The sequence below is a fragment of the Zonotrichia albicollis genome, chromosome 2 (assembly GCF_047830755.1).
Source record: "Zonotrichia albicollis isolate bZonAlb1 chromosome 2, bZonAlb1.hap1, whole genome shotgun sequence".
NCBI lineage: Eukaryota > Metazoa > Chordata > Aves > Passeriformes > Passerellidae > Zonotrichia > Zonotrichia albicollis.
Genome location: NC_133820.1, coordinates 43434612 through 43453390, shown reverse-complemented (window position 1 = coordinate 43453390; position 18779 = coordinate 43434612). Strand labels below are relative to the sequence as shown.

General features: G+C 43.5%; 1 protein-coding gene across 5 annotated transcripts in view; it reads left to right on the top strand.

Moving 5' to 3' along the window:
• Positions 1–18779, top strand: part of GDPD4 (glycerophosphodiester phosphodiesterase domain containing 4) — a 42197-nt gene that overhangs the window by 17167 nt on the left and 6251 nt on the right. For 3 of the 5 annotated variants that reach the window (XR_003382148.2, XM_005495479.4, XM_074534993.1), the window contains 11 exons: positions 223–316; positions 5893–5952; positions 7711–7809; positions 9898–9991; positions 11554–11699; positions 12190–12272; positions 13125–13275; positions 13977–14201; positions 15002–15159; positions 17345–17492; positions 18551–18633. Coding sequence is in view for 4 of the 5 variants with exons in the window: in XM_005495479.4 (XP_005495536.2) it covers positions 223–316; positions 5893–5952; positions 7711–7809; positions 9898–9991; positions 11554–11699; positions 12190–12272; positions 13125–13275; positions 13977–14201; positions 15002–15159; positions 17345–17492; positions 18551–18633 (1341 nt within the window). In the remaining variant the exon portion in view is untranslated. Of the gene's footprint in view, positions 1–222; positions 317–5892; positions 5953–7710; positions 7810–9897; positions 9992–11553; positions 11700–12189; positions 12273–13124; positions 13276–13976; positions 14202–15001; positions 15160–17212; positions 17493–18550; positions 18634–18779 lie in introns of those variants that run through there. The other 2 variants (XM_026798207.2, XM_014273055.3) reach the window with 2 other exon arrangements.

Here is an 18779-nt window from a genome sequence, read left to right as displayed (position 1 = left end):
AAAGGTATAATAAGGTGTTTTAGTCTGATGGTTAATGCAATCAGGGATTTTGGGCAGGAGGCTCTTAATCACTTTTTCATGTTACAGCGTAGGCTATTCCTTCGCCCTTCTTTGTTTATTGCTTAGAAAATTGCAGAATTTCAAGGAAAAGGGCTGTTGGTCCTCTCTACTCCAGGTGCTAACAAAAAACATTCTTACAGTATTTTATTGGTTTATTTTTAGGTATAACTATGGGAACATGGGCTACTGGTTTCTCTGGTCTCTTGTTATCCTGATTGTGGCTGCAATCTTGTTTGCATACGTCTCACTGTTACTCGTAAGTAATGCTCCTTGTGAGCTGGCCTTGATTTGTAGTCCTGAAAGGTGAACACAGGGGTGGCTTTAATGTGTCAGACCAAAGCTCAAGCTATCCTCAATATGATCCTTGGACAGTGAAAGTCAGGAGATGATCTGGAGCACAATGAGTTTTTACAGCTCCCCGTAGCTACCTGCAAAGGACCAGTTTCAGCTCAGGAGTCTCTGAGCCAGATGTCATTTCTATGATTTCTTTCTATGATATCCCTTTGATAAATGTATACAATTCTTCCTTGGACCCAAGGAAAGCTGACCCAGTAGTGTCTGGATTTAGATTTAGGGGAAACGAAAAATTGTTGTTTTGGCAGCAGGGAAATATGAGCTCTGAGTCATGTAGCGGTGGTGATACGTCATCACAGATTAGTTATTCTTCTAATCCTGGATAAAAAGGTCTACTCGAGGAAGGAGAACAGAACTTTTTCACTTGACTGACTCTGCTTTGCTGGAGGATTTTCTTCATGTAGAAGCTATAGATGTGGTCAGAAAACACTGCTGAAGTTTATGCTGAAGGAGGTTCCTGAAATCTTCACTTTTCCAAATTCTGTGAAACTTTCTGATATGATGTCTGCTTTAGTTAGGGAAACATACCAACCCCAAAATTTTCCTAAAATTTCCACTTAATCATCCTTTTTCTATGTTCTTTCCTTCATAAGAAAGCTCTCAAATAAAGACAGATTTGTACCTGTTCTTTCATCTTCTTCATCCAGAGCTATAGGCCAAGAATTCACTTTGACTTCAGGCACTGGAGTTCACATCAGTACCATGCCTGCTCTGACTTTCATTTGGAAATGCCAAGCGCTGAGGGTGAGGTTATGGCTTTGTCTCACCTCTGTGACCAAGACAACCAGCTTTTATCATCCATTCCTGCTGTTCTCACCCATTCCCTGATGTGTCATCATACACTTAGTCTGTAAATTGCTCATGACAGGGAACTTCTTTTGGCTTTGTCCATGCAGACCTAACACAATTGGTTTCTGGGGTCCTTTTTTCCTGATGAAGTACAAATAAATAGAACTTTTATTCTAGTGCTAGCAATAAAAACCCCCAAGTGATAAATAGGACAGGTGCTTTTTCATGCCCACAGCGATCAAAAGAGATTGAAAGAGATGTGGATTGACTGAGCTCTGAAAGGGACTAACAACAATAATTAATTACAAGGATTTGGTAACACCACGGTGGCTCATGGACTATCATTCAGCAGAGCCCCCTGGCGTCCCCAGGGGCCATGGAGTGGTGTGGGTAGTTTGGTGGTTACAGTACTACCTGGGGCAACTCAGAGCTTTGCCAGAGATGCCCATGTGACATGGATACATCTGAGATGGTGCCTCAGCAGGCTGTGGATCTGGAGTCAGCCTCAGGATCAGACTAACTCACCATAGTCCATGCTAGAAACTGGCTTTACAGGATTTCCTGGGCTTAAGGAGCCTGAAGACCCCCGGGGCTGATGTGACAGCTTGGTCATGCTCTGTCTGGATCCAAATGTCAGCCAGCGTCCAAGCAGTGCACTTTCTTTGAGCATTTTCCCGTTTTTGTCACCATAAATATGATGTCTGCAAGCTGTCAGAGCAGGTGATGAGCAAAGTAAACCAGAAAGGAAGATGAAGGATATGAGGTGAAATTGGTGTCCTACAGGGTTTAGCTCAGTCCTGGTCTTACTTTTTATTATGTAGCTGCATCATCCTCTTCCTCTCAAGCCTCTCAGTTCTGTCTAACGAGGCTAGCAACATTTGCCTTCCTCAGATGGGTGAGCATGGATAAACCTGATAGAATGCAAGTAGTCTGGATGGTATGCAGAGTATCTGACAGCAGGAGAAACTTCAGAGGTTCCTCTGCTCTGGCAACGGCCCTGCAGGGAAAGTCCATTTCCTTCTTGCGTTTATGAAGCTGTGAGGTGACCCAACCAAAGCTGTTGGGTATTTCTGAGGGCACTTGTTCTGCTTGACAGCATCACCATGCCGCCATGTCCTTTGTAGCAAGACTGCTGCATGCATCTATGCTGGGCAGTGGGTGCTGGGGGCATGAGGCTGCTACTTAAATGTTATTAGGTCATGAGGGAAAGGGGGGCAAGGAAAGTTACCACTGCCACCACTTACACTGCTGCCATCTGAAAACTCGAAGGATATTGTAGCAGCCGTGGCTGGGCAAAGCTCATCCTAGCAGGGCTCTTTCAGAGGAGGACTCTGCCAGGAATCCATCCCTCCACCAATGTTTGCAGAGCTTCCCTTTCACTGAGGGCTTTGATGGACCACCCAGCAAAACACTGGAGCTTCACGGGCTGGTAAGAGTAACTCAGCCCTTCCACACCTAAATAAGTCATTCACTGTGGGAACTATATGATAGGTGGGTTGTTCTAATACATTTCAAACAACTGATGGCCAAATAGGTTCCTGCCATGATGAATTACATCCCAAGTTTTGGTTGAACAGTGTTGGATGGTGAGTACCTAGGTGATGTTTTCTGGTGGTGTTTTGCATGAACAGCCCACCACATCAGAACACTGAACACCCTGATGCCCTTGCTGGAGCAGAAATATTTAATATCAATCCTTAGATGGTTTTGCTTGTAAACACCATACCCTCTTTCTTATTGATGGCACCCAGCTGGAACCTGTGAGCCTGCTTCCATGACCCTATTGTGACCCACTGGAGCATACAGACTTCTGGCCACCTGCCTCAAGTGGCTGAAGAAAATGCTGCACAAGAAAGGACTAACTGTCTGGACAAAGATGCTCTCCATCCACATGCATCATTGTCATTTTCTCACACAATCAATTTCAATTAACTCAATTTTCAACCACTCAATTTTCTCATCCCCATTAGGGCTAAAAGGTTAAACTGAGGGGTCTAATTACAGAACTGTTTATGCTCTGTGGAGAAGAAAAATCTTTTCTTGTTTTGTCTTTCAAACCCCAACAGATAACATTTGCCTCTCAGCAGTTCAGCCATGCTTTTTTCTAAGGGTTGTGAGGAGGTGACTCGTGACTGTACAAAGAGGTTCAGATGTGTTGTGGCCTCTTCATTCATAGATGGAGAGGACCTAAAATAGTACATTGACACTGAAATCCAAAATGTGACCTCAAAACTCCATCCTAAGAGACTGGGGTACCAGACAAGTTCTGAGTTTTTTGCCATAAAGTGAATGAATAGAAGGACCTGAATCCAGCTGCTGTGAACATCTAAGTGAGCAGATGTTTCAGGTGAGCCAAGTGTCTAAGTGCCTGCTTGCATGTCCTTGTAGTGTAGGTTCAGAGCCTGCCCACACCTCACCAGAAGTGTCGAGATGATTACAGGGTAGTTCCCATGCTGAAGTGGAGTAAATTTAAGCATCTGCTGTCCACGTTTTGCAGAAAAGCCTTGTGGTCAATGCAGCCACTCAGAAAGAGGGAGACAGAAATGAAATTCTCATTGCAGTGAATCCATTTCTCTTGCCACTAGGAAGCATCCCTTAATCACCACTTTGCAGGTAGATGGTGGAGGGGAGACACTTCCACACCTCATTTTAAAGAAGAGAAGAATGCAAGAGTTTGAGGCTGTAAGATTCTGGGACATGATGGGATTGGCAAGAGGGACCTTGACTCTAACCTTGGCAGTATTAGTCAGAAACCCACTGATCACCTAAGCCCTCTTCTCTACTTATATTAGATAATCCCAGAAAGTGTGTGGAAGCAATTTGGACTAGACAGACTAGTGAGAAGACACAAGGGAGTATTGCAAAACTGTATCAGTGGAGATTTAGGTTAAAAATTATGGGAAGATTTTTCACCCAGAGGATTGTTGGGCATGTGAACAGGCTCCCCAGAAAAGTAGTCATGTCTGAGTGCCCTGAGTTCAAGAAGTATTTGAACTATGCTCTCAGGAACATGAGTACCAGACTCATGTTAGTACCTGACTCATGTTAGTTCACGAGTTGATTCAAGAATCGTGGTGTGATTCTTGGTGTGATTTTGTGCAGGGCCAGAAGATGGACTTTGATGATCCTTGTGGGTCCCTTCTGGCTCAGAAAGTTCTAAAAATGTTTGGCTTTACTGTACTCAAGGACCAGGTCATTGTGTAACATCACTTGCAGCAAAGGAGCAAGTGATGTTTGGTCTTTTTGCTCTCATTTTTCACCCTGAAATAGATTTCAGTGAGGCTGATTTAAGATCTTTAGCAGTATTTCAGTTTTCTCTCAACCGCTCCCAGATTACTCACCATGTACTGGCTGCATTTATTCCATTACAGGAAACCAACATGTCAAGAAGCACTTATGTTCACTGCTGAGTTTATCATAGAATCATAAAATGATTTGTGTTGGAAGGGACCTTCCAAGGTTATCTAATTCCCGCCCCACTGTCATGGACAGGAATGTCTACCACTAGACCATGTTGCTCAAAGCCCCATCCAACCTGGCTTTGTATCTTGCTTCAAATCAGCATGATCCTGGAATGAGAGTGTGTTTGTAAATGGATAGGAAACAACTTGCAGTTGAGTTTCAGGAGAGAAGACCCTCTTCCCCCAAATTTGTTTATCTTGTTTTCCTACAATCCCACTATCCTACAGTCTGGAGGGACTTGCATCATAAATGATCCTCCTCAGTGGAGCAATGATGTCTACTAACAGACACTCTTCTCTAAGCCCTGATACCTGGTGATTCTGGTCCCAAAATGATCCTTTTCAGTGGTTGGGAAGTTTCCCCTGGCATTTAGACTCCTGAGCATAGACCTGTGCATTTTCATAGCAGCAAAGTGAAAATTTGCTGCTGAAGGTGTTTTTTGGGGTAAAGTCAATCTCCAAACTCACTGGTTACTTAGGTATGGAGCTATGTGAAGAAGCTCTGCATGAGAACTGTGGACTGACTTGCCTCATTCTTGGCTTGTTGGTGTTCAAGGCATCTTGGGTCCTCTGTCCTGGCTGGGGTTTGCAGCTTGCTTCACAAGAACCCTCTCCAAGGGCTCCAACTTGTCATCAGGTGGAAGGGACATGCCAACCACCAAAAACTGGAGTCATCTGATCCCCAAGACACTTTCCTTTGAGGCAGGTCTGAGATGTGCCTGTCCTTGTGGTAAATGTGGAAGAATTGCCATTTTTGCTCTCTGCTCTGTACTTTTGTGCTGCTCTGGGGCATTTTTTATTCTCTGACTTCTCTCCCGTGGTCTATATTCCTCTAATCTCAATAAATGCACAGAAAATAGTGAAGATTAGTGCTGTATTGGTTTATACAATAATAATTGACCTTGGCCATCATTCCTCTTTTAGAGTCTGTCCTCACAAAAAGTCATTGTAAGCAAGTACCCCAAAGTGCCCAATTATCTGTTACCTGGGAAAATGTCTTTGATCCTGAAGGGCAGTCTTGATATGTGCTTGATATGTGCATTTCAGAAGCATTTTTACTGTAGCACCAAACTTTTCTCTCCATACACCAATCCTGCACACACTGACATTGTGCAGGAGGACCTTGTGTAAAGTAACTTCCCAATGCGAAAATAATTCCAGAAGTGCCTCATGGGCACAGGTCACCACCTCCCACCAGGATGCATACAATCTCTTCTTGATTTCCCAGGTCCTCGCGATGTGTTTGCTTGCAGAAGGTCAGCGGCTGTATCTGCATTGGACTCACAAGGTGGGGAGAGTTAGGGCTTTCTGGTAACTCTAATCTATGCTTTTAATTGAGTCTGTGGTGTTTCTTTGCATGACAAACCTCTTGGACTATGGGAGAGAAGGAAGAGAGGGAAGAGGTTAATCTTACGAGATTGAGATACCCATGAAATTGATATCTCCACATGAGCTGGTCGCTCAAACTCCTTTAGCAGTCACTGAAGGGAAATGAATCCTCTGAGGATGCAATTCATCCAGCTGGTCATAGGTCTCTAAATTAAGATGAGATGAATCACACTCAAAAAACCTTTTTTCCCCCCACTGACTCTAAAAGGTGCCTGCAGTGACTCATTCAGGTGAAGATGTCTATATTTGACTCATTTACGTATGGTAACATGAAGTCAAAAGCAAAGTTTTCATGAGAAGCACTGCATGATTTTCTGGATCAGACCCCAGTGAAACAGTGAAAAAAGTGTCTGCTCTCTCCACAGGAGAGAAAGGTGGCTTTTCCAAGGCATGTTGGTACTTAATGTCTTTTTGTCTTTGGATGGTTCCCTGGGAGTGTTAAAGACCAGGCTGGATGCGGCCCTGAGAAATCTGATCTAGGGTCCATGGCAGGAGAGCTGGAACTAGATGATCTTTAAAGTCTCTTCCAAATCAAATTTTCCTGTAATTCTTAATTCTATTCTAGGGTTTGGGAAATGCCTTTGGGAGTTTTGAAGACACAGTAACAAATTAACAGGGACTTGTTGCTGTAAAATTATGGGTTAGAATAATCTTCTTTAAGTAATTTTTGAGGCTATGTGGGGCATTTAAAAATGCTTCTCTGTCCATGCAGTTTAGGGTAGGATGCAATGTGATTGCAAAGGCTGCAGGAGGAAGAAATAACTGAACATGTGGATGCTTGATCCTGTGCTTCTTCATTTAAGTAATGGAAACTGTGTGAGCTTTACTATTGAAAAATGGATTCCAGAAGAACCAGAAAGTTGTAGAACAGTTTGTAAAAAAACAACCAAACAAAAATATTTAAAAAAGAATAATAATAAAAACTAGGATTTCTTGGGTGCAAAGGGATTAGGGATAGATTATTAAAGTATTGATCCATAGAAGATGCCCTGAAGAATGGTTAGGGCCTTGGTGCAATTACCTTTAGTTGTCAGCAGAAAGATGATATACCAAGAAAGATCTGCCATTACCACAGTGCTGGTACCAAACTGAATAAGAAGCTGAAGAATTGACTAAAACACTGCCTCACCTTTTTGGTTAAAAAGTGAACCCTCATCTCCTAATTATGGGAGGGTTTGTTATTGCTGAAGCCTGTTACAAGGCAGTTCATAGAACAAGGAAGTTGTGTTATTGTTCCTTTTGGGTGGAATTTGTCACTTCTGAGTTTAGAAGTGATGAATTCCATCTACAGGTTAGGGATTTAATGTAAGCTGATCACCTAGGCTCCATTTATATCAATAGAGAGAGAGGCATATTCCATCACAATGCAAGCAGGAATGGGTCACCTCTGAAGTTCCTCTTTCTCCACTGATTACAGAGAGAATCCTGAGAGCTGACTTAGTTGAGTAGCCAACTCCTGGAATCAGTCCTTCCATACTGATAGCATTGTGGATTTGGTTTTAGACCCGTTGGATCTCTCTGTCTCTGAACTGGCACAGTCAATCTTATGCATACAAAACAATTTTTCCAGCTGCTTAAATTAGCCATGACTAGGATGGATGGCATACCCTATGCAGAAATGCTGAAGCTGATTTATGTCTTCTTTATGTCCCCCCAGATTGGTACTTTTCTTGTCCTGGGCTTCTCTATTGCATGCCTGTTTGCACTATCCATACTCTGGCGAGACCACCGAAAAACTGTCCGTCTGTCATTCCAGGTAAGGAGGGTGAGGAGGTCTGTTTGGAAGAGCAGCTTGTTTATGGGAGTATTTTGTGGCAATTGGCAGAAGATGTTCTGTATGATGGATGTTTTTCATATGGTTTTTGTTAGCAAGGTACATTCTGAGAAAACTTTTATAATGACTTTACATTTCCTGTTGGGGGAAAGGAAGCTGAGGCCCAAGGCTGAGTTTCAAGCTATGTGATTTAACATGTCTCTGTTTGGAAAGATATAGAAAGTAACAGCCCCTTTTTTTTTCCTCTCCCCAAAATTGTAGGTGTACTGTTAAATTTCAGCTGTCCAGGGCAGGTAAATCAGACCCCTTAGGCTGCTAGGATTGCTGGAGCAAGAGCTTTCTCCCTCATCCCTCATCCCAATCTGCTGGTACAGCACATTTTCAGACTTCTGTGACTCAGAAGAGCTTAATCTCCTGAGGGCATGAGCACACTGGGTTCTGGGGGAGCAGGTGGAGAATGCTGGTGTCAGGTGGGACAAAATGCTGGATGCAGGAGATCAGAGGTCATAGTTGCTGGTCTCCTCAACTCTCACCAGATCGGAAGGTGGAAGCAAGAGCTGTCCAGTGCTGTTCAGTGTCTGAGCATCCAGGTCCCCACTTGTATTGGGAAGGAGGAAGCATGTAGCCTTTGACTACACAGCTGCTTTGCAGGATCCAAACCACTCCACAGTTCTATGATTTTATGCTATTTGGGTCTGTTACCTCTCCCCTATGTGTCTTAGTGCCTGTGAAGGCTGGGAGAGCAATGCAAGAGGACTGGCAGAGGAATGGAAGATATGGTGCTTGTAGGGAGTGGTTAATTGCACATTCCTGTTCTACAGTTCACTAACCACTGGGTTGTGCACTGGCAAAGGCAATGAGAAACCATCAGCTTCTCCTCCCCCTGACTGACACCAGGGGATGTGGATGAGGAAAAGGAGACACAAAAGCCTTTGAGTTCCCCAAAGATGCTGTTTATTTCAGGTGTCCATGCTCTTTGAGATGGTCTCCCATTGCTGTTCCCAAAGGACACAAACCTCTTGTAGATACTGTGCAATGTCCATTAGCCCAGCAAATCCATCTCAGGTATTCTGGACATCTCAGATGGCACCTCTGCTTGCACAACTGATCCTGCTTCTGGTCAGGAGAAGTTGGTATTGGGTGTCCAGGGCAGACAGTGTCACATGCAGTAACGTGTCCCAGTGACTGCTGCTTTCCTCAACTCTTCCAGCTTAGAGAATCGAGCATCAGGACTAAGAAATAGGAAAGGTTTGCATCTGGAGAGTTGGGTTTTTTCCCAGCACATACCTTAATAACTGTCAGTTCTAGCTGGAATATTTGCCACACGGTGCTGATGAGCATAAGAAAACAATGGACTGGTTCCTAGTTCAAATTTTCCTAGTTTTAGGAAAAATGTTATACCAACAACTATTTAGATTCTGTATTTCTGCTTGGTTTACAACTCTTTTCATGCATTCATGCTAAGCATTGGAGTGATTCTTGTTTTATGATCTTCTTATTTAATCTTTAGGATTAAAGAAATCACATCTAATAACTATATCTGTCTAGCAATATTATCTATCTCCTTCTATTATACCACAGTAGTTAGTTTCATACCACAGCTAGTAAATACCACATTTTATCACTCAGGTTTGTTGACCTCAGTTTAATGATTTAACTGCAGCGTGGTGAGGTGTGGAGGTAGCTATTGCCAGGATGGGATTGGATTGGAGTTGTTTATATTGGGTTAAACTGGAAGATGCTCACAGATTATGGCATATCAGTAGTGGCAGTCATGTTCTCATGGAGGAGGATAGTTGTGTCCCCTTCAGCTGATTTAGGAGAAAGTAAAGAAGTGAGGAGCAGTCCTTAGGCTGGGCACACTCCTTCCTGGCCTGGGCAGGGGCACATGGCTCTTCTCTGACTCCTGAGGTGTTTGGTGAATCCAGCACAGGTGAGGGAGAGTGGTTAACTGCTGGTATCTGCATCAGGAGCCCATCCAGGTGTGGGACTGTAGCTCTGATGGGTATTGTTTCCATCTGTCTCCACAGTTCATCCTTTGACTAAAATCCTTTTTTTTTTCCTTGCCAGGTCACAGCTCCTTACCTCCACATAGGGGCAATTGCCATCATGGTCCTTCTTGCCTGGCCTGTGTCTTTTCATGCCATCAGAGCAGATAAGAAAGGTATGGCAGCTCTGGGTCCTGCTTCCAGTGTGATAGAAGACATATACAAGCATGGGGAAAAGAGCCATGCAGGAGCTCTTTCCTCCCACACTTGCACTCCAGCTGGAGGAGACTTTCAAATTCTGCATCTCTCAGAGAAGTTAGTAGGGCTGGGGCTTGGGCTATGCACTGCCCTGCTGCTGTCCCAGTGTGTTTCTGGTTTGCATGTTACCTTGCAGTGTTTTGCCCTCTACTGAGGCAGTGATCTGTGTTGAGACAGAGGAGACTAGCAGAAGCACCCATGTTCTCAGTCATGAGTGAAAATTTGTTTGGCCCTCTGCAGGAGAAAGCAGGCAGTGGCAGCTCCCTTGGCTGATTTTTGCTTGCTGCGTACAGAAGGGATCTCCAGTCCAGTCAGACAAACCCCTTCAGACTAGTGTATCTCAGGAGAGGCCAGCTGAGATAGGGAAAAGATCTTTTGCTCAGTTCCTGGTGTTATCTCATGGGAAGTTCCTGCCCATGTCTAGGAAGAATGACCAAATGTTGTAAGGATGAAGCCAGATGCCAGGAAAAACTGCAGAAAAACCTGACTGGGAGTGTCTGTTTTTCTCTTATTGTTTCTCAATATAGCCAAAATTATCTACCTGACACCCATCTTCAGATACTGGTTTGCTATAACAATCACAGATAGAATGGGCTGGTGAAAACAGTTTTTTTTCTGGTCTGAGATTTTCCTGTTGAACTGCAGCTAGAGAAGTTGGGGAAGATACACAGGGACCCTAGACATTACATACCACCATGCCTGAGCTACTCCTAGCTTAGTACATCATCATCTTAGTGTAAGCTCACATTCCTTCAGAGCCACTGGCACAGGGGATGGTGGTACCCAATAAAGAAAGAGGTGTTGGTGCATAGGTGCTCATTACTCAGAAGAACTGTTTTAGTCCCTGAGGAGAAGGACTCCTGGGGCTCTTGGGAAATGTGTCAACAGATTCGGGAGAAGACCATGGATAATGAGTTAGCAAGTTTCTGAGGTGCAATATCCATGCTCTCAGGGTCTGTAGGATTATCTAGGTCACACACAGAAAGTCACTACCAACCATCTGAATGAACCAGGGAAGTATTCAAAGTAAGGAGGTGCAACATAGTTGAAAGAGAGGTAGCCACTCTCTTCATCGGGAATGAAACTTGAAAATGGTGCTTGTTCTCATCTGAGTAAGAAAAAATTAGCATCCTTCTGCTGAGGATTGTTTTTCTACATATGGAGGAGATTTTGTTGCATCATGTTTAAAGAAAAAAAGAAATAAAGCCATATCTTGCTGTCAGGCATAGTGAGATGTAATTAAAGCTTAAAACCTGCAGTCCTGACTTTGACAGTGTGCGTCCTTGCTTTGACCAATTTTTTTTTCCTGGGTTGCATTGTTTGGAGAGAAAGTGAAAATTAGGGGAAGGAAAGGAAAAAAGGGATGGGACAAAACCCAAAGCTACTTAGATGAAGGATTGGATTAAAACTTAAGTGGCAAGGCAGACTCATATGTTACGATGTGGATTAACTCTAGCCTTCCTCCTTCAAATTCTTCCAGTTACTCAGATGATAATTGTTGGTCCATACCTGGCTATCCTTCTCTTTCTTTTCTTGATACCTCTGGGGATGTACTCTCCCTGCATCAGAGAGATGGGAACACTTGGACCAAAGCCAGCCCTCATTGGACACCGTGGAGCACCAATGGTAAGTCTAAAGAAGTTATGTTGTTTCTTCATCCTGTGTCTTGCTACTTTCTTCATCATCTTTTTGTTGTTTCTTTTTTTTTTTTCCCCATGAAATCTGTGGAAGGTTGGAAACATTTTTGGTCATTGGGACTGCATGCCAAAGGCATCACTGCATGGGCTGGCTTACAAGCAAAACAATGCTTCTGAGGGACAAGACCATTTTGGAGGGGGCCCTGAGAAACCTGGACTAATGGAAGGTGTCTCTGTCCTGACAGGGGAATTGGAATAAGGTGATCTTCAAGGCCCTTTCCAACCCAAACCATTCGATGATTCTGTTATTCTTCTACACAATGGGTTTGGCTAAATTGAAAGAAAACAAAGAGTAGACTTTAGCAACATAATGATGCTCCCTTAATAAAAAGCAGAGATGTTAAAAAGAGGCAGAAAGTATTTGCAGAGTCCTCCAGAGTGTGCTTGAAAATTATCTGCTCATGTGCCTTTTTTTTCAGCTGGCACCAGAAAACACTGAGATGTCATTTCTGAAGACGATTGAGCATGGTGGGGATGGGCTTGAGACAGATGTTGCCATAAGGTGAGGGCAAAACGTCACATCCCACAGAATATATGGTGGTTCTTCAAAGAGCTGGAGACATGCAGCTCCAGGCAGTTGGGCTTTACTGATGGCTGGGACAGGGTCCCTCAGCTGTCATGTGATGACAGGGGCTGTAGGGCATGGTTGTTCTCAAGAAGTCAATAAGCTGCAGCTTATTGATTTAACAATCGTTTTTTCTACAGTGTGTTTTAAATGCTTGGCAGAGTATAAAAACAAGCCCCTAATCTAGCCTGACTTCCAGGTCACAAGTGAGGGTTATATCAGGTCTACAAACCAACAGATCTTTAATTGCCTTTGGTGAACCCATCACCATGAAATGCTAACATTCTGTGCAGAATGAGCTGTTCACAGGCACTGAATGAGAAAAACACTAACATTTGGACATTCTACTGAACTAGACCTTTCTATAAAAGAAAATTTTGTGTTTCCATCACTATCCATTCAGAATTCAGTCCTCTGAAAACCAGAGAAACACTTTGATGTCAGCAAAAAGATATTTCAACCATAAGTTAAAAACCATTTTTGAGGGAGTCGGCAGGCAAAAAGGTCACCCCCTTCACATTGCCCCTAGGTAAACTGAGACACAGACAAGCATGACATCTGTGAGGCCTCCTAGAAGTATTTAAGCTGGAAATAAGCTGGTGTTGTGAGCCTCAGCATTCCTCCATATGGCACATTCTGCAAAGATCTGCTGTTTTCTGCTGCATCACAGTGGCCCACACTGCTTGTACTGTGGCATTCACAGTGGCCCACCTGTTCTTCTGACCTGAGTCTGCTCATGCTGTGAATGAACCTGCTCCCCAGATGACCTGAACTCTTGCTCTCTGGCAGCTATGATGGGGTTCCTTTCCTCATGCATGATGACACCTTGAAAAGGACAACTAACGTCGCAGAGGTCTACCCTAATGACACTGGTAAAGCTGCTTCGTTCTTCTCCTGGGATGCCCTGCAGAAACTGAACGCTGGAATGTGGTTCCTTAAGGTAGGAATCATAAAGGGCTAGAAGCATTCAAGGTCAATTGGATTGGACTCTAGGCAACTTGAATCAGTTGGACACATCCCTGTTTATTCCAGGGGGCTTGGACTAGATGAGCTTTAAGGGTGTCTTCCAATGCAAACTTTTCTATGATTTCATGACTATCACCAACTGGATGTAAAAGAGACACCAGCTGTCTATTATTTAACAGCATCAGTGTTAGAAGAGGAACTGCTAGTTGAGTTAAAACTCAAATAAGTCAGTGTAAATCTGTCAATTTGGGTCTCTTTGCTTTGTCCATTTTGCCTTCAGGCTAAGGAGACCTGTAACAATTGGCTGGTGGGTGTTCTTGTGTCACCTTATCAAGGCACTAGCAGAGCTCATGGGCTGGGGGAAGAAGGAAAGAGCTACTTGTGCAATGTGCTGTTTATAATATTCAGAGCTAACAAGGTGGGACAGAGAAGCACAGCAGAGCTAGCTTTGAACTATGCAATTTAGGTCCCAAAAGCAATATCCTCACTAAGGGAAGCTAAGCCTGGGTTAGCTTCCCCCACTTTTTATGTAGAAGAAATAAGCATAATAAAATATCCCCACCTGTTGAGGACTCACATAAAACTTTTTCCCTCCTAGAGATACAGCTGACTCCCAGAGCAAACTACCTGATTGATTTCCTTTTTTTTTTTTTTTTTATATCTGTTTATTTCTAGAACAAACCATTTGTAGGGATGGGCTCCCTGTCAAAGGCAGATCAAAAGCAGGCAAAGAATCAGTCCATTTACACGCTAAGTAGTTTTTTGCGCCTCGCAGACAGTCACAATAAGCTTGTGATATTTGATCTCTACCGCCCTCCAGAGAAACATCCTTACAGGAACTTGTGGCTCCGCAAAGTCCTGGACGTCATCCTCAAAGAGGCGAAGATTAAACGCCATCTGGTAGGGTGGCCTCACTCCATATCCCTTTTTCTTGCTCTCCTCATTGGGACTTTGGGGCATACTCTGCATGATTTCACCTGCATAAAATTGGCCTGTTGCATTTCACTTGATTTAAAAGCCATCATTTGGATGTATTATATTCCTAATATTAGCTCCTCAGAAAGTTCACAGCAGTGTAATCCTTTAGCAGCACAGGAAGAAAGCTGATGCCTTTGCCTCTAAACAGCACCCCTTCATAAATAATTGTCAGTCTATTCCCTGATACCCATGCTTGTTGTATATATTGTATTAAAAATTCTGGCTTAAATTAAAATAAATTGCGAGTCTTTATTGCCTTCCTCCCCCTGGCAGTGGATGAATGCTAAAGTCATGGGAATCAGGTTATGTACCCATTGATGTCTGGGGAGTTATGCTGATCTGTATCTGCTGAAAATCTTTTCTTCCATGCTGGAAGAATGGTAGAACAGAATATTTTCAGTTGCCTTTTCCATAAACCAAAGCTGTATTTTCATTCATTTTCAACACTGCATCTTTTGTTTGGCTGTGTGAAACGTGCTCACTGATTTCCAGTGGATAAGCAAGGAACAGTGGATACTTATTTCATGATAAAAGTGACTTGCAAGTTCTAACCCTACATCTGAATATTATTTGATCATTGGGAGAAACATTGGGAGAAAATTTGACAGGCTGGGTTGAGTCCCTCAAGATGTTATCTTTACTGGGCTCGTGTGAACAGCGGGGCATATGAGGGACACAAATTCTTCTGCTGAGAATTCACTGGTTCCTCTTGCTGCCTGCAGGTCCTGTGGCTGCATAACAGCGTGAGGTCCTTTGTTCAATCTGTTGCTCCAGGGTTTCAGCACACGATGGGGAGAAAGGCACCAATAGAAGACCTATTAAAGCACAATATTGTCAAACTCAATCTGGTCTACACTGACATGTCCACTGAAGATATCCGGTAGGTTTCAGCCCCAAGTACAATCTTTGGGGTGCATCTGGACTATGTTTGCCTCACTCATGGGGCAATGTCTCCCTCCAGTGACCAGTTCCAGATACTATAATATTTTGGGAATAGGTCATTCAGGTCAAGTAGCCATCCCTGATGAACTTTAGGGGTGACAGGCTGCAGTTCACTCCTACTGTTGATTAAGAGGTGGCACATGTAATTAAATCCGGCTGTCCTCAATTCCATACCGACCAGGATCTGAGGATCTTCTGCCAAGAACAACACAGCTGTATCCCAATTTCTTGTCTTTTTATTTGTGCCATCTCCAGTCTCACCAACACTGAATCAAGGAGAATGGACAATTATTTAACCTCCCATGGCTCTTCCACAAACACCAGTGGGAGGGTATAATGCTATGGTGAGAGACCGTCACCCTCTGGTAGCTGGTGTTTTGGAGACATCATTTCTTGTCTGTTACTATCAGTACTCTGTTGCATGTGACACACTGAAAATGCCATTTCTATCATTAAAGGCTCCACATTAATTGCAGGAGTTCTCAAAATGCTACTCTCACATGGCAAAATAACCCAACAAACCACCAACAAAACCCCAGCTTTATCTGTCCAGCTCTCCTTTTGTAAATATGATTTTTTGCCCTTTCCAATGCACAAAACCATTGAAGTCTAGTTGAAATGAAAAAGAAATTAAAAACTTTAGTCCTTTGGGCAAGAGTAATGTTTTCTCAATTATAATTGTCACAAGATGTAAAATCATAGAATCCCAGAACAGTTTGGATTGTAAGGGACCAGCTAGTTACTGGTCATCAGCTTTCACCACTAGCTAGTTCCAACCTCCCTGCCATGGGCAGGAAAGCTCCCACTTGACCTGGTTTCTCAGAGCCCCATAGCCTGGCCTTGAAACCTCCAGAGATTGGGAATCCACAACCTCTCTGGGCAGTCTGTACCAGTGTCTCAACCACCCTCACAGTTAAGAATTTTTTCCTAACATCTGATCTAAACCTTCCTCCCTTCAATTTAAGGCCATGCCCCCTTGTCCTGTCACTCAGTGTCTTTCTAAAATGTCCCTCTCCAGCTCTTTTGTAAGCCATCTCAGTACTGGAAGGTGCTCTAAGGTCTCCTCAGAGCCTTCTTTCCTCCAGGCTGAAAGGCTATAAAAAATCATAAGCAGATTCATTTGGTAAACCTTGGATAGTTCCTAGGTAGATTTATAAATGCTGATATTGATGATACATTATTTTACCTTTATACAAGGAATGACTTGTATAATGAATTAACTTACTTCGTATTAAGTTTCAATAGCTTATAATAACTTGAGAAATGATGTGTTGATGGAGCAATCATAACAAACTTGGGTGGCCAGCTTCGAAGGTTAGCTCAGCTGCTCTAACCAACTCAGGTGCTCTAACCAACACCAACATTGTGGGTTCAATCCCTGCCTGAGTCATTAACTGAAGAGTTGGACTCTGTGGCCTTCTGTGTCCTTTCCAAGTCTGGCGATTCTGTGGTGGTTTGGAGCACACTGTGGGAAGATTATGGAATTACATTAATGGTTTAGATTTAAAAGATCTCTAAGACCATCAAGGCCAACTATTATCCCACCAGTAACCCATGTCCCCAAGTGCCACAACCACATGTTTTAAGTACCTCCAGAGATGATGATTTCAGCACTTCCCTGGGCAGCTGATTTCAAAGCTTGATAACCCTTGTCATGAAGAATTTTTTTCCTAATATCCAATCTACAACTTCCCTGGTGAAGTCTGGGTCCATTTCTTCTTGTTCTATTGCTTGAAGATCTTCCATGAAGAAAGAATGGTAGAACAGAATATTTTGGTTGCCTTTTGAAGGAAGAGACTGGCCCCCACCTAGCCACAGCCTCCTTTACAAAAGCATTGTTACATTGACTCATGTGCCAGAAGGATTAGAAAGGTTTTGACCTTTTGGGCATTTTATCTGAATTTGTTTCCAGCTGTTCAGCTATTCTGTATTGACCAATTGTTAATGATTAATTATTGGCTGGTTGGGTTTCCTTTATGTTCCTTATGTAGGTCCTAAAGTAAGCACTCCCTACAGAAGATTACAACCATTTCCCATGATCTTCCCGAATCTCCTTGAGTAAGCCTGAAGGAAGTGCTAATCTCCTTGCTCAATGAAGGTTGTTGCCTTTTGGTCTTTTAAAGGAAATATGCTGCGGCAAACATCACCACCAACTTCTATGTGGTCAACGAGCCATGGCTCTATTCCCTGGCATGGTGCTCTGGGGCACACTCTGTGACCACCAATGCCGTCCACTTGCTGAAGGATCTCAGCCAGCCACTCTTCCTCATGGTAAGGGGAAGTTTTCTCTGTCTGAGGGGTGGGAAATAGGGTTGGCATGTTCATGATTACCTTTGGAGACGATGGGCCAGTTCACACATGGATAAAGCATCCTTTAAGGGTCCTTTGCATAAGAAGGACCTGAGTTGAAACCTGGCTTACCTGGAACCTAAAAGCCACTGCAGGTATTACCACACCCTTCTCTTCTCCTGGCTCAGGATGAAGCACCCTACTTGTTTGGGTTATCACCTTAGGCCTTGAGATAAGGGGAAAAAAAGTCATATTAAGACTTGTGCAGGAAGAAAGGAAGGGCCTTTGGGGCACAAGCTGATGCATGAGGATTTCCATTTCTGAGCTTTTGAAGCACCTTACTGATGCCAGAAGTTACTCTTTTTACAGAGCGTCCCACTGCCCTTGTCAAACTTGGTCTTCTTCTGCAAGTCCAAGAGAAACAGCACAGAAATAAGCCTTCCTTCTGGGAGGAATTTTCACATAATTTCTCTATTTGTTGTTCTGCCTTGGGCAACCTGTAAGGCCAAGAAGCACCTTTAAGTCTCTAAGGGCTTTAAATAGTCAGTTTCACAGTCTTGAATTAGATTTTACAATGCTCCCCTCCAGGGAAGTGCAGTGTTTCAGTCCGTTCTAAGTTTGGGTGGAGGTCCAGTGTAAGAATAAATCTTCAGATGCACTTAAAGAGGGAGCCACCCCAGGCTCTCTGTGGTGTTCAGTAAAGGGCAATTTTGCCAGAGAAAATGAGATGCCACCAGTTGATGTTATATTTGGGGTGAAGCTGAGAAGTGCAAGACCTGCCTTCCAACAAGAGGTCTCTGTGGCATTCACAAATCTTCTTGGCTACACAACAGACCTGCTTGTATGAAGGAGAATGATTTGGCACCAACATTCACTGCTGAGCGGCCACCAAGCACTTTAAACACCCAAGGGATGTTACAGCAGATGCAAACCAGGCAGCTGAACAGCCATATTCAATCAGGAAGAAAGAGCTTGAGTAATGTTTTTTGCACACCTCATGGTCCTTAGTGGTGGACACAACCTCTGTTGTTTTCTTCCAGACTCCACAGCAGTACAGCATCATGTGGATCCTGACAGATACGATCTCTGCATTCCTCATCACACTCATCTTTTTCCTGCAGTGGTAACTACCAAGTTGTTAATGGCCTGTTAAAAGATCCTAACCTGATCTTTTGCTCCAGGTGGAGGGAAGGAGGAATGCTTTCAGGTGACCTGAAAGGTTAAAACTACACTTGAAAACACTTCCTTTCCTTTCCTTTCCTTTCCTTT